Consider the following 22,503-nt stretch of genomic DNA (forward strand, 5'->3'; position numbering starts at 1 on the left):
AGTCCCACTGAGAAGCCCTCACATGGCCCAAACAGCATTCTGGAGGTGGTAGGGTGCCCCACAGCTTCCCAGCAGCATCACTCATCATGGAGCTGGAGACTGACAGCTCCAAACAACAGCAGCTCGCTCAAAACCACCTTTTGTCATGTATAGATGCACTCAGAGGTGCACAGAAACCCTCTGTGCAAAAAGGAGTGAGGTGAGAGCTGTGGGTACAACATGAACCTGGCCTTTTAAAACAAACAAAACTGGTGCACCTATATTGAACTGCATCCTCTAGCAGAAAGCTGTGTCTGAGGAGGGACTCATGACTGCCCACTCTCAGGGAGGAGCAGGGCAGGAAGGACTAAACAAACACTATTTAAATTTTTTTTAAATATATAAAAACATTTTAAAAACCCTTGGGCACACAGCCCCAAAAATAACTCCAACACCCACAGTACTATTTTGGGTGGCAACTTTAAGGCTTCATTCAGCTTTGCCAATGGCTACTGGAAGGTTCAGGGTCCCTCTTCCAGTAAAGGAATCGCTGGGTGGTGAGGAGCTGCTGCAGCCTTGCCAGTGCAGACGTGTGCCCAGCTGGTCCCAGTTAATGGGTTACATCCTGGTGGCTGCTGCAGCCTTCGAGCAGCTCCCACTCCTGCTACAGAGCAGACTGGAACCAGAACACTCAGACAAAGCCTCTGCAGAGAAGGCAGAGTCATCTCCTCACTCTGCAGAGCAGGGGCCATGGGATGTATTGTCCCATATAAACAAACACCTTGGAGGGGATGCAGAGAAAAGGCACTATGGTCCATTTGTATTTAACAGCAAACGTACATTTAATTTTCCTTTTAAAGTGAGCATGATTCCCACCACCTCTCACCCCCACCTCCCCAGCCCCACAGGGACAATGCTGGAGCAGTTGCTGGAATCACCACGGTCCACTGAGGCAAATCGGCAGCTTTTCATCTTGAGTCTGAACTTTGCTGGGAAAAGAACTGATGACAGTAGGATCTCTGAAATTATGGTTAAACAGGCTGAGGTGGTTCTTAAAGGCAAAAGGTCAATGTAAGTGATTTTTTTATACTTTCTTTCAAAGCAGTGTTCATGTGGGTTTCAGGGTAGGGTTATTCAGAAACTTGAAAATGCTGTAAGATGTGCCAACAAGTACAATATCTGGAATATTGAAGAATTCCATCAGATAACAGGCCAGACACCAAATAAAACAGTTGGTAATAAGAGTGAGGATTCTGCTGCTTGGAAAAAAGAAAAGAGAAGGAAGGTATTTCCAAATAAACAGTATTTCATAATGCAATATCCCATTTAATGATTCTCTGCTTTTTAGTTTATTTACTTCTCTGTGTTTTTAAGCAGAAATCAATTACATCTATTTTTTTATTCAAACACCACCTTTTAAAATAAAAAAGAAGCTTCACTGAGAACACAGCTATGGCAGCATCAATCAGAGAATGGAGTAATGAAGCTGATGCAAATACTTCAGACCAAGACTCAAACTTCCCCCCAGTTCTGAAGTGTTCAGTTTCCTGGGAGTCAGTGTGGGCAATTTGGCAGGCATGCTCATGAATATATTAACTTACAAGAACCATCCCCCCCCCCCTCCAGTTAATATATATCAGGGGGAAAACATGCAGAGAGGCTCACATAGCTAAATATCTCAGGCTAAAAATATCAAGAACTCCCTCAGCTGGAAGTTGTTAGCAAGAGCTCTGATAAAAATAAGGAACCAGGACAGCATAAATTCTTTCCTTTCCCTGCAGAAAATAAACTACATTTGGGAGGAAAGTATTCAAAACATAATAAAAGAGGTGACTCACCCCTTTCAACATGCAGCACACAGTGCATGGAAGGATGGAAGGGGGGACAGGGACTCAAACCCAATGGAGGAGTCCTGCTGGGAGAGCAGCAACTCCCAGCTCCAGCTCAGCTCCCAAAAGGGTCACCACAGCAGCTGTCACACACACACCCCTGCCCTGAGGGAGCCCCTGTGCCTCTTGAAGGGCTTCAGACACAGTAAATGACCACTCCGAGTAAATGGCTGCTTCTAGAGCCTTCCCCTGAGGTTAGTGGGATGCTCCTCCAGAAGGCTCCTAACACCTACAGCAGGAACTGCAAGGCTGAAGATGTTTCAAATTCACCTCTTAGCCAACAATATTTCCAGACATGGGCTGCATTCTTTATTTCTTACGTATTTCTCAAACTTACCTTGACCCAGTCCAGTGAGAAAACCCAGAACTAGCAGAGCCAGCTTGGCTTTGGTTTGCAAGCAGACACATGCACATCACTTCCATTTTTGGGCAGGCAGGGTATCAAAAATCAAGCCCAAACCGCCAACATTTAACAGCCTTCTACACTCAGAAGAAAAAAGGAGGCGAGCAGTATGGGCTTGTCTCAGCTACAGAGGAAACAGAGCAAACATGGTGTCTTAGGACTACTAAACCAGCAAATCATTTACAACAGCATCCCATTCCTTCATTGTGGATGGAGCTGGAGGAACTGCATAAAGAGGAATGATATGGCTACAGCACGTAAGTCTAACCATTTCATAATCACATAATTGACGCTTGTACATCACTTTGGGTCACACACCAGAGACACTCAAAAGGGTTTGGACCTTTCAGAGTCATCTCCAGCGCCTTCTTCCCTGCAGTATCCCACAGCAGGGTAGGATGCTTCTGCACACCAACATCCCCATTTCTTGTAGGAATAAAAACTCAGGAAAGAAAGAGAGTACTGGTGCAAGTCTGTATCTGAACATCATTTGAATGCCCAGGAGACTGATGAAATTTACCTAGTTTTACAAACTGTGTCACATTAAGTAAAAAAAAACAACTCTGCCACTAGGAAATACTCAGATCCCAGCCACTTCAGGCAGACATATTCTTGGACTCTTGGATACAAATACAGAACAGTAGGAGTGGGCTGGGAAATGGTTGTTTACTGAATTTCAGTCTTTGAACGTAAAGGAAAAAAACCTTGACTCCGATGTAAGGACACCTCAACATCTTCACTGAGGAATGTTGCAGCGTAACTCATGGATTGTATCACACCCCCGAAAGATCTTTTTCTAACAGTTTGTAGCAGTAATTTTTCACTTTTACATGCTGGATGAAGACACACAGGGGTGCTGGGAAGCCTCCTGTGCTGAAGAGTGAGTTGAGGGAAGAGACAGAAAGGTTCGTCCCAGCAGCACATCTGAGTATCCAGGCACATCACGTATTAGCTTAGAACACACAGAATTTTTATCTGTTACCATTACAGCCATAAGACTGTGGGACAAAGAGGGTTCAAACACACTTTGATCCTTGAGATGGCTTCTGTATTGTTTCAAACAGTGGTACACCTGTCCTATCCTCTTCAAATGTTCACGTTTAGCTAAAATATCTGAAGCTACCTTAAGAGCACCAGCTCTCCCTCCATCTGAGGTCCCCCCCACCACCACCAGGTGAGAAAACAGAACAGAACCCTTCATCCTGGTTTTTATGCTGCTTTCAACATTCCCCCAAGCCCTGGAACCACACTGTGAGGCTCTGTCATTCCCTAGCCAGAATCAATAGACCTGGAGGGAAAAAACCCACACAAACCAAAAAGTGGGCAAACGAGAAAGAATAAACCTTTGGAGCACAAAAGCTTCTTCAGGTCATTCGGGCTGTCAAAAGGTAAGAAAAAACTAATTTCTTTTTGGATAAACTTGTCAGTTGCTGGGGGTGCTGTCCAGGGAGAAACATGGATGGAAGCTTGTTGGGGGAATCAAAAGCTTGTTCTACCAGATTAGCATTAGGGGAGTAGTGCATTCCCAGGCAGAAAACAGTTACACATATGGCCTGCTCTTGCTGTTTTCAGAGGCTTTCATTCACACTGCTCTAAACAAAAACTTTGCTTTAAGAAGCTGGGTTGTTGGGTACTCCTTTTGTTGGTCTTAAAGAGAAGTAAATACAGGTGTTGAATATTGATCCTAAAGACCAGTAAATACAGGTGTTGAACATAAAATCAGCCTTGGTGAGGTAACTACAGTCACTACACAACCAACAGGTAGGACACAGTAAATTCTGTGTTTCCATACCAAGCAACATGACAAGGGTGTAAGGCTGACACTGAACCAGCTCAAAAGTGGACCAAGAGTGCCATTACTCTATTAACTCTGAAAATGCCCCTTCTAATTTTATTCCATATTTGAATCAAAACTGTTGCTTATTTTGTCTTTTTTTTTCCACCAATCTGCTTCTGTGATTCAACACATGCAAGTGATGCCTGTTTGCCTGGTCTAAAGACAAAGATATCAACCCTTGATATATAATGATTATACACATTCATACATCCACCTATAAACACACACAAACAAAGGCAACACAGTGAGAAAAATGAGTGCTGGGAGAATGTGATGGTCACCTCTCTTCAGCTACCTTAATCCTTCAGATATGTTCCTGGACTGGGAAACGAGAAACACCAAGAGAGTTGTGGGCCTGCTAAAAACTGCCTGTCACAGAACTGGACTGAAGTTTAGCTGAAATCCACAGCTGAATCACAAAGGCAGGAAGAACATGAAAACACTTCCATTTTGAGGCTGCAGAGTACACAGCAACTACTTTGCCAAGTTGCACTGTTGGTCCCTTTAATCTCATTTCTTGGTTCCTTTCACAACACCCTCGGAATGCCTCAGAATAAGGTGTCAGGAAGCCCGTGGCACATCTGACACTGCCATGGGTTAGGTTTCCCTACACTTTCCTCAATTAGTTTTTCACTTGTGCCCTGAATTACTGAGGATTTCCAATGTTTGTGCTGAGCATTAAGTGCCGGTGCTCACTCCAGCCCACAACCATTTGCAGAAGGCAAAGCTCTCTGTAAAAACACACTACACCAGAGAGCCCCTCTAATTATGCTTTGCCCACTGAATGTGTACACTGTGCAAAGAGAAATTAAACAGAAAATAATACCAAAACACTTCCACAAGCTCTGTGTGTTTCCCTGTGGCTGCCGCTGATCATCCCTGTGCTGCTCTATCAGGGAGCCCCTTCTGCACGATCTGCTCTCTAAAATATGGAACAGGTACTCCCACAAGCTGCTGCAGCCATGACCCTGCATTTTCAAATGCATTTATCTGGCTCACAGTCTAAGTATTGAAACCACAGAGTCCGTTTTTGACTTTCTGAAGTATTTTGTAAGAGCTTTACCAGATAGTGATATGAGTGAAAAACTGCTCAATCCACTGACATTGTTTTACAGGAAAAATATGGTTTTATGACAAGAAAACCTTCTGGGTTTTTTTTCCCCTAAATGAGTAATCCCACCCAGAACTGGAGATTGGCACTGGGCAACTTCTATCTTTCTTTTTGTTTTCTAGTTTGGAATTACTTACTACAGACTTACAGGTCTGTTTGAGGAATATAGGTAACATTTTATAAACAACTATTTTTAATTACTGCATTTAATAGGAATACATCTGCATCCAGGACTCCAGTCTGCTTTTGTTTCTAATCATCTATTTTAAATAACCATTCAAAATATTTTTTTCATTCACTTTTTCTATGTTCCCCAGCTACAGTTGGACAAATTACTTAAATCTTGCATCTTTGAAGCGTAAGATAGTTTTATTTGGGGTTGGGAGTTGTTTGCTTATCTGGGTTTTGCTGCATCATAATACCTCATATTATTTTAAAAAATATTTTGAAGTATATATAAGTTTGTGGATGCAACATAATGGTTGTCTACACATAATAGTCTCGTAAAAGTAAACATCTTTCTTTCATAAAGAATTAGATGTACATTTAGCACAATTAGAAGTGACACTGGATTTGAGGAGCTGCATCAGAAGTCAGGAACACCAGCATGTTTTACCTTTCAGCTCAGTTTGTCAAGCCCATTACCATCACCAGAGGCACATTTCCAAACTTCCAACGCTGCTCTTCATCTCCTGATCAGAAGCTCTCCTTCATCTTTTCCAGCTTTGTATTTTTGTTAACCAACTGTCCTGTGTGCAAGCTCTGTGTGTTTATTTGTTGATCATGTACTTCTACTCCAACCCAGAAAAAGAACTTTCATTTGTATTCTTTTACAATGTGCATACAAACACACAGGAAAACCAAATGCCTTAGGCTGGGATATGTGCCTTTACGTTTTTTTAAACATCACCTTCATGTGCACGTACCCTCTCCAAATTCACATTTCAATGAATATTAAACAATAAGCAATTAAAAGGGCCAAACAGTTCAAGTGACACACAACAGGAGTCATAACCTTCATTTCCAGGGCAGTTTCAGATTTGGCAAGGGAGCTTCATTATTCCTGATAGACCTGATGGAATTTCAGTAACTCACCCACACTCCAACCATGCAAAAAGCACCAGCACCTCCCCATCAGCACCTCAACTCAAAGGCTGACCCAAACAGGAGCCATCCAAAGCTGGCACCCATCCTTTGAGAGTTAGCTGGGAGAAGAACATAAATACATATCTATCATGGAGAAATCAAGTGGGGCTTTGGTTTCTCAAATCCTGCTGTTGCTGTTACAGGGATCTGATAAAGCACAACTTCTGAGGAGCGTCAGGTGGCAGCCTCACAAATCCCCCCGTGTTTATGACACAATCACACCCCCTGTCAGCCACATGGTCCAGTCTGTCCCAACACCATCCAGAACAACATTTTAGTAAGGAATTACAGTTCCACTTCCATACTCCAGTATCTTCCTCAGAAAGCACAGCCCCTCCCAAGGAAAGGAACACAGGCTACTTCAGGTTGCCACTGATGTTGCTGGAATTTTTTTCTAACCTATAAAACAGGTTTTCAAGACTAAAACCCAACATTTTTTTATAAGCATTAAGGTGTTTACCACAGAAAACATAGAGAGCCTTTTACCTTCTTCTGATTACCTGTAAAAATGCTTCATTCCAGCAGTGGAGCATTCTTATTAACTCTCCAAATTCATTATATCAATATAAAAATGCACCTGCTAGTAACAAGACATTATCAATAGCAATATAAAAACGAAATTACATGCACTGGAATTTACATATACTGGGAACTCATTAGTACTGATTACTTATTGCTTCTGTATTTTCAAAACACTGGATTCTTTCTATGAAAATTAGAGGGGTTGGGTTTGGTTTTAAGGTGAAATCTCTCCTAAGAATCAGAGGCATTGGAAACAAAATGGAAATTAATGTAAAGCATAGGACATGGTGTAATCAGTAACTTCTTAAATTTCTTCTTCATGATGGAAATTTCTTTCAAAGACTATATTTTATTAAGGAATAGGAAAAAGGAAGAAAAGAAACAGTCAAGCCTGAGTAGCAAGTTAGGAATTCATTGGCAATTTAGGCCTGATCAATCCCATCACGAGTTTGGGGTTAACATCAAGGACTGTACTTCAACCAGACCCATACAAACTCCAAAAAACAACAAGACACAAGCTCAAAGGCAGATTTAAAGCCTAGCAAGGATGGGATGAAGCAGCCCATGAATTCAATGCATAGAAGAGTTAAACAAGCTGACAAACTGTATCTGCCATCAGAAATGTAATTTCTGAAACCTGGATTTTCTCAAATTGTAATTTTCAACTGATATTTGCACAGGAAACAAGGTGAGGCAAAAAAAGTGTGGTGTCACAGTGTTCTTTCACAGGTGGCTTCAGCTTAAAAATAAAGCCTAAAAGACCCCTGTACTCTTGCCCAAAGAAAGATTGAGAGAACTTTGGAAAGCCTAGAGAAAAAAAATGGGCAACGTAAATGATATTAATTTAAATTTTTGCTCTTTTATCACCAGCAAGGCTGGTTTTCCTAGAGAGAAGATGTGTATGTCAAAGCTGTGTGCAGCTGGGGCTTGGAGGAGCCAAAGGCTCCTCCACAACAGGCTCAGGTTGCTCTGGGCACAGGGAATGGAGGGGCAAAGGGAGAGGAAAGGAAGGGCTTCGGGGATAGAAACACCTTCAGAACAGAAAGGCAAGAGGCCAACATTATCTGTCAAGGAAAAGAAATGTCAGCTCAGTTTGGGTTCCCTGGGAGAGTGGGCAGTGGGCAAGGAGGAACATGTGGAAAAGTTAAAATATTAAGTTTCGGCTCTTAGCCTATCACATGACACCTGCATCAGCAAGCATCTTCATGAAATGAAAAATCAGGGTACAATCACATGAAATAAATGATGGAAGAGTCACTAACAGCGTGTTTCTACAGAAGAGAGAACGTTTCAAGAAAGCTCTTGCTACCCTAAGCCAACTCCAGTGAAAGACATCCATTAATGAGTGGTATGTAGGAAAATACAGAAGTGTACATGACAAATCAGGAAAGATTACAAGCCCTTCTGGGGACAGGAAAAGGGAAAGTTAATAACAGAAAATTCAATACAGGCAAATGTGGAGTACCATGCTCAGGACTAAGAAATCAACTACACAAATATGAAATGGGGAATAATTGGCAAGGCAGCTGTGTTGCAAAAAGAACCTGGAGGGCATGTGTGACTGCAAAAATGGATTACTTGAAAAACAAAATAAAACAAAAACCCTCAAACAAACAAACAAGCCCTCCCAACAACAATAAACATGCCAAGTGTTCCAGGGAGTATTAGCAGGATTGTTTTATAAATATATTATTTCAAATGAGAGGTAATTATTTCATTCTGCTCTGGACACGCTACTAATAATATGGAGAAAACCCAAAACCAGTCCAGAGGCAAGAACCACAGAAGGTGTGAAAGGGAAAAAAAATGATCCACCACAAAAATGTTCCGTTTATTTTTATATTTGATGGAAAGTGAAAAGCTAGGACTCTATGGTCTTGACTACTGCCATATTTCATTTTCTTAGAAAGGGACATTTTATGTTCTCACCTGTTCCCTTCCTGGAAGTGAGAAATACAGCAAAGACTAGAGAAGGATGGACAGAGGTCATTAAGATTTCTGACTTTACACGTTTATTACTATCTGAGGATGATTTTCAATCAGGACCTGAAACAGCACCTTGCCCATTGCCTGAACAGCCTGGACTTACGGGTCAGTGGCTCAACTGAGCAGAAAAAACCCCTCAGCTGTGACTCAGCCTGGACCAGCACTCCTTCCTGGAATGTTTGTGCACCAAAAAAAGGAGGAAACAAGTGGTCCTAACCCCAAGCAACACTGGAGCTGGAAGGCTCTGTAGACATAGCTCCTGAACATTTGTGGAGAAAAAAATGTAATCTGGTTGTGCCCAAAGGAGCTTTAGCAGAAAACCCTTAAAAACGAGGTGCTTTGAGCCATTGCTCATTGCCTGCAGAGTACCCCACGAGCCTGTGCAGGGCAGTGACCCTCCCAGGAAGCGGCTGTACTCAATCACAGTCACCCCAAACCACACAACCATGCAATTGTGAGTCTCCCTCCCGAAGCACAGCAGCCTGGAGAGGTCCTGCTGCAGGTAAGTGCAGCTCTCCAGCCTGGATAACTTCTGAGTGTGTTCCCCAATTTAAAGTAGAACCAAAAGAGAGATGGTTTCAAAAAAATACTACATTTCTACAGTTCCTTTGGCATCTCATCCTGTGGCAAGAGAGACAGTGGAAGCTGTCTATATCCATTTCTGGTTTATGTGATACACCAATTAAAAACAAAAAATTCAGGGCTACATACCTCAAATTGGGCACCCAATAACCAATAAACATTTTTCTTTTTGCTTTTCTGCACCTTAGTGCCACTTCCAAACTGGCTGTCGGTCAGGAGTGGCTTGATGCCTATTTTTAGAGGTGAAGCTCAGACACAGTGGAGCTGGGCACCAAAGAAACAACACAATCTTCCTGTAGGAACAGCCGTATTATGAAACAGCAAGGCAGCCATAAGGCACATACCGCAAGACAGCAAAATAGCAAATTATCAAATAGCTGCTCATTACCAAAACAATGCTCTTCTCTGCACAATAAAAACCCCAGAGCTTTTTTTTCCAGAGGGAAAAAAAATTCAGTGAACATGCAAATGAGGGCAAAGTGAGAAATACGCTCAGTATATATCCGCATTTTCCAAGTTAAGAGAACATTTTTGGGAATGCAAGTACAGCACTCAGACACTGCAGAGACACACTGTTCCAGCTGCTTCTGATTGGCAAATCCTACCCTTCCCTCCCAGGGTTCTGACTTCCCTGAGATGCAGCTCCAGGACTGCCACACACCCCTCGGTCGGTCAGCTGGCATCTCATACGTGTGGGTAGGGTTTTACCTTGCAAGACAACAAATTTTACACCTCCGCTCTCTCGAGTCCTTCCTGGCAGCAAGGGGATGGTCATTTCCCAGCACTTGGAGGGACAGAATGTTCCTCCTAACTCAACAAAAGCCTCCTGCTTCCTGACCTGCCTCCTAGCTGTGCTGGCTCTGCTCCCTCCTGCCAGGTCTGTGTCCCTGGTCCAGATGCTGCAGCCAGATCCCCGATCCCAGATCCCAGGGCCGGTTCTCTAGGGAGCAATTCTCTATCTCCCCTCTCCAGACTGGCCATTTCCACTCCGTGTCCTCCATGCTCCCTGTTATCTCTGTGTCCTGGCAACTCACAGCTGCAGGCTCCAGCTGCTCACATCTACACTTTCCTTCCCACCCAGCCCCAGTTTTACTCCCCTCTGATCCCAGGATCTGCTGCCTCCCAGCGAAGATGAAATATTCAGCGATTACAGTCAGTAAGCCCTAAGCATATGCAAATGCATCTTTTTGAAAAGGCTTGTATCCTGGCTAAATTCAGATGCTTTGTCATGCAAATGGGAGAAAGACATATCCCTGGAATCAAATCCCGCATCCTTTTCTTTTTCAACCAGATTTCAAGCGTTTCGAAGGAGAGAAGTATCATCGGTCTTCCACGGTAAAAGTTGTGAAAACTTTTAAAACATTGGAAAACGCTTTTTTTTTTTTTTTTGCCTGATTTTCAAAACGGGCCTCATTTCAACTGAAGTTTTACACACAAACAAGTTAAATAAATTGGCACAAGGCTTAACTATTGCATTATAACTTTTCCACCCAAACAGTGGAAGTTTGTCAGTTAGTAAAATCTTGGCTGCTTTAATACTTGTGACAGTATCATATGCCTGTAATTTAAGCAGAATGAATTTCTACTGTGTACCTGTTTAATCTGAATGGCAGCACATACATTCCCTGAAACATTTTCATGCGCTCCCAAGACACCTGTGCAGATTAAGGGAGCACCTGAAGCACATGGCCAACAATAACTAGTGATAAATAGCTACTAATTCCGGAGCCTTCCCTTCTGCACACTTTGCTAAAAAGGTATATTCTCCTAAAATGCCTGATATCCATAGACTCCCTGAGGAGCACAACTGCAACTTTTACAAGTTAGACCTGACAGACGGAATCAGTGTATAAATGTCAAACCCAAACTTCCTAAAACAGGCAGGACGAAACTACCAGATTTGTCTTCAAAGAGGGAAAAAAAAAAATTAATGTATCTTTTACCACCATGAACTTAAAAAACTAGGTGGCCATTTCCCAGGGATGAGCAGCAAATTTGTCACTGAAGCCAGTTAACTTTTATCTGAATCCTCTTTTTACGTAGCTTACAAACATTGCAGTGGAAAAAGGTGACTTAACTATGTAAACTTGTGCAATGCAGTATTTTCAAATCTGAAGGGAAAAAACCAAAAAAAACATGAAAAAAGAAACCCCAAACAACTCCACTCATACAAAGGAACTGTACGTACAAACAGCCAACTGCCCAAAACAGACCTGATGAGAAACAGTATTTTGATAAGGCATCCTTTTATAACAAATGAAATTGCAGTCTGCCAAGCCCCAAGAAGGTTAAGGGCTTCTTGGGAAGAGGACTAGTTTAGAAGACCACTGGAATATGAGGAAAACTGATTTCAAAACATATATTCCCACCAGAATTTAGTTTTCCTTGTATATTGTTTAATACTGTTTTTCTACATATATACTTTCAACTAGAAATATTATTTCTCTATAAACAGATAGTTGCATTTGCACCTGGAACTTGAATGGTCTGGTCCTCTTTTCTCAAAGATTAAAAATTTACAGAGTTTCACCATTCAGTGAAACGTTGGCAGGTCCAAGCTCCTAATCTGAAATACTCCCATTTTAAGGAATAAGGGGGGAAAAAAAAATCAAAAAAGATTGCTCATAGTTGCTGTGAAGAGATAACAGTAGAGGATGTGTGGATACTTTATAGTCCTTTTTCCTTTGACAATGTAGTCGGCTCTCAGGTGGAGCCGGCACAGCATTGTGATGAAGAGCTACTGTTTAACACAACTTTTCCATCCTTGAGCAACTGGGATGGACACAGTGCAAAATTAAGGCACAGCTGTTCCAGAGAGAAGAGGGGGCACAAAGACTCCCGTGATTTTCCTCTCCACCTTCCTCAGGGCTCACAGGTATCCTGTGCCCTCACTCTCGGTGTTTTACCCAGCTGTACTGTGCTGCACCTCTCTGGCACAAAATTCGGTATTGTCGCCCCCAAATTCAGCTACCCACACTTCACACGTGTTGTGGAGCTAAATAACACAGGCACTTCACCCCAGAGGTCAAGCAGGAGGGACAAAGAGAGGAGGACCATAAAACAAATGCCATCTTGGAACTGAAGATTTGCCAAGGGCTATTATAAATGGCTGGCAAAACTTGTTCATTTTTATAGTAATTACATAACCTCAAAGGACACAAATACTGAAGGCAGCACACAGCAAGACACCGTGCTACAAAACACACTTGGCACTGGATTGTTCTGTAAAATGTATCACAACAAATATCACAAACAGCAGCTGAACAACACACATCTTTTCCACACTTGATAAATAAGCTTTTCACACCCTGGTCCTCTCACTGACACAAATCCTCATGGGGAAGAGACATGGTCCACATAATCAGGCCATTAAAAAGTAAGAGAGCGTAATTTTTAAAAAAATTTTATTTCCTCAATTATTACAAGTGTGTTTTGGAGATTGGCTACTGGCTACAAATTTTAGGCACTTAAAATCTTGAAGAGACATGCCAGCGTTCAGTTGAATATTCTGTTCTAAAAACTTTGAAATTAAACATAATTATAATCCCACTCTTCTTGATTAAATAAGTACTTATTGTATCAGTCAAACATATGTGTTTTTCTCCGTGGTTTCCAAATTAACATGATCTCATGCAGAAGTCAGAGCTGTATTTTTGTAGAGATATTTAATTGGACAGCCACTTTTTTTTGAGTGGAACAAAAACTCATGCTTTACGTCAGGACAAGCATTGTGTGGCTGTAAAACAAAGCCCTAAGAGAAAAAAAAAATGCAATCATAGTTTTTTTGAAAGTCAGAAAGAAAGCATATGCAAATGGCAAGGATGCGATCTGATCAGAAAGAAGAAACTTTAACAGATGTAATACCAAAAAATCTGGAATGTAGACTATACATAATGGTATTCCACATCATAAAGCAAGCCTAAAAGCTTTTTTTCTCTTTTTTTTTTCACTGAAGGAAGGAGGAGGGGGGAGAAAGAGGATATTTCCAACTCCCAGCTGAGTTCATTTGTAAGTATATGCGACCATGAAGTTTCCGACCCGTCAGGTCCACCGTGTAAAAACAAACCATTTCGGTGTTTTGCATAAAATAATCTACATGTGAGGAGCCCACATTCCCAGCTGTAGTTCTGAGTGGGAGACAACGTGTATTTAAATCGAACAGCACCATCTAGCAGGTCCTCATAACTTTACTTTGGAGGGCAGTTGCTACTTGGCAGTAAGTCAGTTTGGCAAGCTTGCCCTGAAAATTATCAAGCATTTTCAGACCAAACGAAATATTTCGTGCTTTACAGCACCAAGAACCTCGAAGAAAAATCACCTACAATGAAAGAATACGGCTGAGAACTGTTTAAAGTTTCAGCCCCGTGACCAGAGCACTTGTGTGTGTGGCTTATGCCGGGTAGCTCTTGCAAAGCAGAATTAAAACAACATGATCTTCATCTGATCCGACACACAGCAGCCCTATGGATTTGTTTTCAGTCCCACTGCGAGATCCCACTGTGCCCTTCAGTGATTTACCAAGTGTATTGACAAACACCAGCAACCATGTAGCACAAGGAAATGGTTTAATTCCCTAATTTTGCTAAGACAAATAAACAGTGCTTCCACTAGCCGGTTAAGCAATTATTTTTAAAATTATCCCTCCACTGGAACTAAGGAGTGCCACTAGTTGATCAGATTTCAGAGCCCAAGTTGTGTCTCCCGCTCCATCTCAGCAATTAACGCTTCCCGTCAGGGCTGCCTCTGTCTCCCTCCACTTTCCCGTGCAAAGTTAGGTGTGAAATCGTCAAACGCCTTAAATTCCCCCTACCACCTCCCTCTCCTCTAGAAACAGAGATGCCTGGCCTGCTACTGCTGCAGGAAGCGTGCATGCCAGCCTCTGGAATTAGGAAGTCCCTTAAAAAAAACCACCAAACAAAACCAGAAATAAAAACGCACGAAAAAGAACTAACCCAGCATTAAAAAAAGAAAAAAAAAAGAAAAGGCAAAAACCCAAATAAAACCACCAAATCCAACCCCCCCCCCCCCCCCCCCCGAAAAAGAAAAACACCCAACAAACAAACAAAAACTTTTAGGTGAAGGTTCAAGACAAGCTGCCTGAAGGGAAACTCCTCGGCCGTGCCCGGAGCGCGGATCCCGGTGCTGAACCAGCTCCGGAGCGATGCGATTTTTGGAACAGAGAGGTGTGAACCTGGGCTCTGGACGGAGGTCTCCGCCTCCGGACCCCCTCGGCAGCCTTACCCCGACCTTCCCACCTCCGATACACTTCGTCCCCCTCCTCCTCTTCCTCCTCCTCGCACGGGCTTTTCCTCCCCCTCCACCCCCGCCGTGCGGAACCGGCCTCGGTCACGCCAAGTCGCTGCCGCTACAGGACAACTTGGGGAGACGCCGTCCGTTCCCAAAAACCGGGTTTTCCTCCCTAATTCCCCGGCGGTGCCCGGGTTGGGGGCACCCCCAGCCCTCCCCGTCGGGCTCTCCCCGCTCCGCTCCGCGGGCAGCAGAACCCAGGAGCGCGGCGGTTTGTGCGCAATGGGAAATCAAAAATAATAAAACCAGCAGGAGTTGGGGCAGGCAGCGGGAACCCGGCCGGCCCCAGGCGGGGGGCGCGGGGGTGGCGGGGAGCCCTTTGTGCGGCGGGGCGGGCGCCGAGCCCCCCCGAGAGCGAACAATGCGGGGCCGGGCAAAAGTTGCGAGGCGGCGAGTTGGGACGGGCAGGACGCGGCCCCGGCCCCTTGCCCAGGCTCTTTGTTAGCGGAGGGGTCCCGGCACCTTGCGGGGCCGGCCCGGGGCTCGGGTACCGCGGGGCAGCGTCCCGAGCGGGGCCGGGGCAGCACCGCCGTGCCCCCCCCCCCCCCCTCACCGAGCGCGGGCACCGCGTCCCTCACGGGGACCCCCCGAGCGCGGGCGCTGCCCCCGCGCCCCCGAGCGCGGGCCGGGCCCCCGAGCGCCGCAAAGTTTGTGAGGGGGCGCGGGGGGGGGGGGGGGGGCACTCACTTCTCGCGGGCCTGGCTGTCGGACGGGACGCTGCTGTTGCTCTTGCCTTTGCCGTACATGCCTGCGGAGAAGCTCCCGACTGTCACGCACCTGTCAACCCATCACCGCCTCCCCGGGACCGGCCCCGTCGCCACGGTGACGGGCGCCACACGCGCGCGCCATTGGCCGGGCCCGCCCCCCGCGCGGTGATGGACGGGGCGCGCATCCGGCCCCGCCCCCCCCCCCCGCGCGCCGCTCCCCGCGCGAGGGGGAATTAGAAACGGTTCGAGAAGGATTTTAAACAACCGGCTGTTCCCGGCGCGCGCCGCCCCCCCCGCCGCCGCGCCGCCGAGCGGGGAGCGCGCCGGAGAGACGCAAACTGCGGACCGGACTCGCGGCCGCCCCGGCCCGCGGCCTCCGCCCCGCGCACCGCCGGAGCCCCGCGGCGGCCCCGCCGCCTCACCGAGCCCCCCGCCCCTGCCCGCACCCCCGAGGGTCCCTCCGCCCCGCACATCCCCCTCCCCGAGGGTGCCCCCCGGGGAAGGGACCCCCCAGCGACGGAGGAGGGCGAGAGCCGGCACCGGCCTTCGGCGGCTGGAGCTGGGGAGGAAACGTTTCCTGAAGCAAGGCAGCGTGTCTTAGAGGAGCTTAAGAAAATTAAAAAAAAAAAATAAAAAAAAAAAAAAAAAGAGAGAGAAACACCCACGGTCTGAAGAAAATTCAAGGAAATGCTTTGATTTGTTTTAAAGTTACATGGCAATAATTGCGTGCTCCGCAGAGAGGGGAGAGAGACAGAGCAGCCACTGGGGCCATTTATTACTTGATTTCTCTTTTTTTAAGTACCCGACGCTCTGGAATTTTTTTTGCTCTTCCTCCTCAACCACAGTCCCAAATTTTGCAGCTATTAATGCCTGCTTATGTCTAAACTTCGACTAACCTTGTAAACCCACGCCCATGTGTGCCCCGTGCGAGTGGGGCTTTTAGTATTTTGATGTTTTAAGTGTTTAATGCCGAGCCCTTTCTTTTGGTCAAGCCAGGTTGCAAATGCACCCAACATATATCTCCCCGTTGTGTTGGCAGGGAAATGTCAGGAACAACCAGGGCCACGAAAAACCCGACCAAAATTCGAGCAGGGAAGTTGTGCCAGACGTAGACCACCAGCATCTGTTTATCATTGTTGGAGCTGCAAGGGGAAAAAAACATCCTCTGGATCCTGAGCTGCCAGAGCGAAGGGAATGGTTGGTGAGGTGAAACTGGGGAGGAGGGATTAGGAGAGTATTAATGAGCGGCTGGAACAAATTAGCGAGGGAGTAGCAGAGACAACAGGAAGGAGTGAGAGAGGCTGGAGAATCCGAGGTGCTTGTGGCAGTTCCCTGCCCGGCGTGGGCTGTGTGGGATGTGTGTGGAGCCCACCACAATAATTCATCAGTTTAAAGCACACGGCGACAAAAGACATTTTGTGCCAAAGTTGGTTGTCTCGGGCTTTCACCCCATTATATGTGTTTTTTTTTATTTTTATTAACAGCGTGAGAGTGTGGTTGGAGTGGATCTAGGGAAGGAAGTAAATTAGGCTGACATCATTCACCCTGGTTGGGACCGAGGCTCCTGCTCCCGAGCTACACCCAGGAAACCAGAGGAAACGGGTTATGGTATGAGGAGAAAGTGGGAAAGGCGAAAAAGAGGGAGGAAGGAGTGAGTGGAAGGGAAGGAGAAGTCGACAGAGGAAATGAGGAAAGGAAGGATGCGAAAAGGAGAAAGCGAAGTAAAAGCACAATTCAAGGTGAATTTGGGTGCTAAAGGGGGTACAGACTAGGGAGAGAACCTGGGGAGTTCCTGAGGAGCGAGCCAAAGGGAGGGAGGCGTTCTGCCCGCGTTGGGGCAGTGATGCTCACTCGGGGTGTGCCCCGCAGCTGAGGAGGCGCCCGGAGCGAACACGGGCAGCAGGACATGGCACAGAGACAGACAGACGGACAGAGAAGGAATCAGGACAGAGAACAAAGAAGGACTCGGGCTGTGGGTAGGATGTAAAAACAGAAGGTTGCTGAGGAAAGGAAAGGAGTGAGCGTGGACATCCTCGGTGGAGCTCCAGAGGCAGCTGGCACTTTGATACGCATCACCCAGAGCACAACTTTCGTCTGGGTGTTCGCCTGCCCTTGGGGAAGGGCCCTTATCACCCATCAGACACGATGAGTAACTCCTCTCCAAGGCTTCCCTCTGCCGCCCATCAGCCGTGGTATCAGCAGGGCTTTCACACGAAACTGATAACGGTGGCGAAATCCTTCCCGGGCAAGAGAACCCTCCGAACCTCCCCTTTGGTTTGCCTCAATAGTTTTGGTTGATTTGTTTGTGGTTTGAAGGGTGGGGGGATATTCCGAGAAAACGGCGGTGTCCGTGTTGTGTCAGCCCTGTGAGGGAAGAATTTTCTCCTTGAAAAGGACAATGTTGAGGTGTTTCCCAAAAATGTGATGGTGAGATCGCGGTAATGCCCTTTGGACATGCATCCCACGATGGGACTTTCGCAGCAGAAAATGCTTTGTTCCCGTTTTTCGTGTGATTTGTCTGCATCCCTGTGGTTTCGTTTGGGCTGAAGGACAGCCAATGCCTTGTGGGTTCGCCCATCAAATTGTGATTTGGGGCAGAGCAGGATGAGCCTCGGGAGGGCGGGGACGGGCCCTGGGACACGAGCAGGATGGCCCCGGTAAACGCTAAACGCTGAAACTCATTCTCCTCACAGGTCTGCTTCCCAAGCCACCATTAACATTCAGGTGATGACTTGGTAATTTTGCTTAGAGATCCTTCAGTGGAAAATGCAGAAATGGTGCTAACCCTTATTTATGCTGCGTGTGGAAGACGGGGCACAGAGAGCAGTAAGGCGCTCGCAGGACGCTGCGGATTCGCCAGGGTAATATTACCTCTGCCTTGGGAGGAATGCTGTCGTGGGGTATTATTATCTGTCAGCACCACACAAACAAAACCCCATCGCGTGGGGACAAAAGTTTGCTTCGTAAGCAGGTAAATTCGCACAAAAAACCCACCCAAACAGTCCTCCCAAGTTCGGTGTGTCAGTAATTCTTCCCGGGAGTGGTGATGCACGTACAATACCCGCGTACCCCTGCCCTTGCTCCCGTCACTCCGAGCACAAACACTGCTCTCAGCAGGAGCAGTTGTATCTCATGAGGCCAACGCTGTAATTAATGAGATTTGAGGCACAAGCGCTGAGACAAAATTCAAGTTTCCAATATCAGAAATGAAGATCCAGCCTTTGTTACAAAAGGGGATGAGGGGTGGCAGTACTTTAAAGCTTCTCAGTCCGACACTGGAAAGGAATTCACAATGTATTTTTAGAGTGTTATAAAAATCTCTTACATAATGCTGATTAATTCTTCGGTTTTAGGGAAGAGCACTGGGCTTTGTGTGTAAGTGTTGACCAGCTAAGCCACTGAAAAGGGCTGGTTTGGGCTGGTTTTTTTTTTTTTCCCTTTAACTTTTTCTTGGATAGAGAAGGCTGCAATTATTCAATTATTACAGGATTTTGCTTTTGTTTGGGCGTGTATGAATATTATTCTGGAAACTGCGTCTTATTCTTGGAAGTCTTTATCATTTTAAAACATATGTTATGTTATATCACCCTGTCTGAGATATAAGATAGCTCCAAACTGGGTGTTTTTTTTTTTTTCCCCTCCCTCTTGCTGCAGCTAGTTACATTATGGATTAATGTTAAGGATATCTGCAGTGAAACATTGCTTGTGTGGCTGTGCAGGACTGACTTAGACAATGTCACATTACAGGATCATAATTTTACTGATACAGTAATATGTGCAATTAATTTGTGTTTCTGCCCATTCTGTTGATCTTCAAAATTCTTTGATTAATCGAAGTGGCAGCTTTCACACAGTCCTTAACAAAGGGCCATTCAGGAAATTAAGTCAGTAAATGGTACTCCCTTATTTTAATTCTAGTTATCTATACTTATTGCTGTGTAGCTGGGAAGATTTTTTGGGCAAGATATCATAGGAGAGAGACGCTTTTGTTTTGTCTTTTTCAACAGATACGTGACCGAGGCAGCTTTGAAGCCTGTTCTGAGGAATCCCTTGTCCTTCTGTAGAATGTTTAATCTTCCTGTGGAGTGTCTAACTATGAGACTCATTCTGCAGACTTTCATTCTTGTGCCGTACAGATGAGCCGGGGTTGCTCAGGTGATTGGATGAGCCCTAAATCGTTACTGGAGAATGGAGGCAGCAGGAATGCGTAGGTCAAAACAAAATCTTTATTTGCCCCTCTTCTCCACGCAGGAGGAAAAAAACGTAATTATAGCTCAGGGGTAGGGAGGGATAATCCTTGTGGGTCCCTTCCAGCTTGAGATACTCTACGATTCTGGGTCTCAAAGAAAGGCTTATCAATAACCCAATAACCCCTTGCACTTTCTGCTTCCAGCAGGAGCCACAATTCCCTCCAGGACTTGCAGAAGGAGCCAGGATGATTTTGCAGCCTCTTCTTACACAGTTCATCCATGAAGGGGCCAGAGACAGCACGAATATGATCAGCCTGGAAACAGAACTTGCTAAGAGCAAACCTTCCATGGGTTTGTTGCTCTCACTGGCTGTGCTGTGCCTGCTCACACACTGCACACACGTGCAGCTCAGAATAGGGGAAATTATCTGTACAGGGCACCCAGTGCCACACAGCCTGAACCTTACAATGGAAAAAACCCCCATGTTTGTGGGTGCTGGTTTCTTCCATGACTTCATATTCTGATGTTTCATGTGGTTTCAGCTCTCCCTGGTGCAGTTTCCACTGGAGGGGCTGTCACAGCCTCTCTCTCACATAGATGCTCACGTGTGTGCCTTTGGTGCTGGCTCTCATGAAGAAAAGTTCAAAACCAGTCTTCCTCTTCTCCCCAGTCACACATTTTTACTTCCAGAATGGGAATCGATACATTCATTGGTGAAATTAATTTGGTGGTTGGGTTAAAATTATGTCTACATATACATAAACACCCTTGGCATGTGACATCTCCCTGAGTTCACTGGTTAGCTGGTTGTTTTAAGCCATCTGATGGAAATTATATTTTACCAGACAACCCAGTCTGTGGAAGAAAAAAAGTAAGGAAGAAAAGTGAGGAAAAAAAAGTACATAGCCTTAGTTATTAATCATTTGAAGGATAGCTGAAAGTCAGCATTGCTGGTTCAGTGATGTGTCACATCAGGAGCGTGGCTCCTTGTGCTGTGTGCGGCAGTAACCGGAAGAAGAGCAGCGTGAAAACTGGGGAGACACGTGGATGTGAGGCTAAATGGGACCCAGATCCCACATGAAGCTCCACACGGGCAGATCTATCTTTGCGTGATGTGGGTGCAGGGATTTGTGACAAAGGACTTTGCTGCTGTAGCGCCTTAGCTGCCACTTTTAGCAGTTAGTGCTGTGCTAAAAAAAAAACAAAAAACAAACAAAAAAAAACCCCCAACAAAAACAACCCAGCCAGAAATCACATTAGCAGCATCAAAATTGCTTTTATTTTCAGGGTCACTACCCTCAGCAATATGTTGCAGGAAAAGGTTGATCCCAGTATGGAGTTGCTGATAATTCCCGAGTTGGTTTGACATATGCGGGCTGCTGTCGACTTCAACAGGCTTATTTAACACATTTGTTTCTTTTGGGTTTAGGATTAGCCAAAATGCAATTTTGTGAAGCTGCACTGACGAGGCTGCCTGTAGTGGGCTGTGGGCCTGGCAGGACTCAGGCTGCACAAGTATGACAGCAGAAAGGCTTCCCCTTTAGCCTGGAGCTAACCGTGATTAGGGCAAATAACCTCTTCAGAACACTCAAGATTTTTACATTTATTAAAGTCTGCTCATAAAAAAGAGATTCCAAAGCAAGCAGTGGCACTCAAAGTGAAGGTCTGGGAAAATAAATGGCCAAAGCTATCACACTGTGACAGCTTTGGCAAACCTTTGCACAGTTTTATAAAACAAACACGTGTGATGTTCTATTCTCTGGGTAGGTCTTTGCATTAGAAGTTCATACCTAACTCAGAAGATGAATAAAATGGTTCTCTCTCTCTCTCTCCACATATTTACTGAGCACATACTAGTGAATTAAGTGCCATCCCAGTGCTGTACCATATCAGCCACGCTCTATCAGCACATCCAAGCCTCTGTGCAGCTTTTCTACCTTTGTCGAAGTGTGTAACCCATAGAGGATGGAGATCTTTCCAGCCTGTTTTGTGGGCTTAATATTCCAAGGAACTAACTTCTCTGCATCTCAGGAATCACAGAAAATAAAACAATTGTCTGTGGGCTTGCTCTGCTTTTCAGCAAGTACAAAATGTGCCAGTGGACTCTGATAACCGAGTGTGCCTCCACTGGTTTTCAACAACAAGATTCGAGCTTCTTCTGCTTTTTATGAACCATCTGAGTTTTTTGTGTTCAGCTAAGAATATAGTGAAAACTGAGAGAATTTCACTCTGTTTTGGACCTGTGGCCCAAGGAGGGGGTGGTGATGATAAAAAGCACTGGCACATGTCAAATCAAAGTTGTACCGGGTCTGACTGATTATTTAACAGCTGGGCCAGGGCAGTGTTAAAAGTAAAAAAGGAAATCACAGCATTATTCATTAATTTATGCTTATGTATGTTTTGTTTCCCTCAACACACACACACACACGCACGTGATATTGTTCATATATATTGTTCATCTGGTAAGGAAGAAATAAAAAAAGAAATTGATACCAGTCTGCATATGTGTTCAAAAGCTTAGTGAATTCTCCGAGCTCTGCTGGGGATCAGATTTCATGAAACTGCAATAAAAAAATCCTTTTTTACCTTGTCTTTGTGTGTTCTGAGGTGGGTTTGTAAGGTTTGAATTACTGGGTAATAACCAAGAAGTCTCCTTTTCATGAGCCTGCAGCTGGGAAATGGACAGTTTAATATTAATGGAAAGAACAAACTCTTCTCCTTTCTCTCTCCTCTCTTCTTTGCACTTCTGCTTCATCGTCTCCTTTTCTGAGGTTCCTATCCTGAAACTGCCTTTGTGGAACTACAGGATGAACTACAAACCAGGAGGAGCCCAATTTCTCGATT

General features: G+C 45.2%; 1 protein-coding gene across 4 annotated transcripts in view; it reads right to left on the minus strand.

Annotated features, from left to right (window-relative positions):
* SSBP2 (single stranded DNA binding protein 2) overlaps nt 1-15,623 on the minus strand; it is a 136,452-nt gene extending 120,829 nt beyond the window's left edge. For 2 of the 4 annotated variants that reach the window (XM_032096553.1, XM_032096551.1), the window contains exon 1: nt 15,450-15,620. In XM_032096553.1, the coding sequence (XP_031952444.1) occupies nt 15,450-15,508 (59 nt within the window). In that variant the 5' untranslated portion in view covers nt 15,509-15,620. Of the gene's footprint in view, nt 1-15,449 lie in introns of all 4 variants that reach the window. The other 2 variants (XM_032096552.1, XM_032096549.1) reach the window with 2 other exon arrangements.
* Between the last annotated feature and the right edge of the window lie 6,880 nt (nt 15,624-22,503).

The sequence above is a fragment of the Corvus moneduloides genome, chromosome Z (assembly GCF_009650955.1).
Source record: "Corvus moneduloides isolate bCorMon1 chromosome Z, bCorMon1.pri, whole genome shotgun sequence".
Lineage (NCBI taxonomy): Eukaryota > Metazoa > Chordata > Aves > Passeriformes > Corvidae > Corvus > Corvus moneduloides.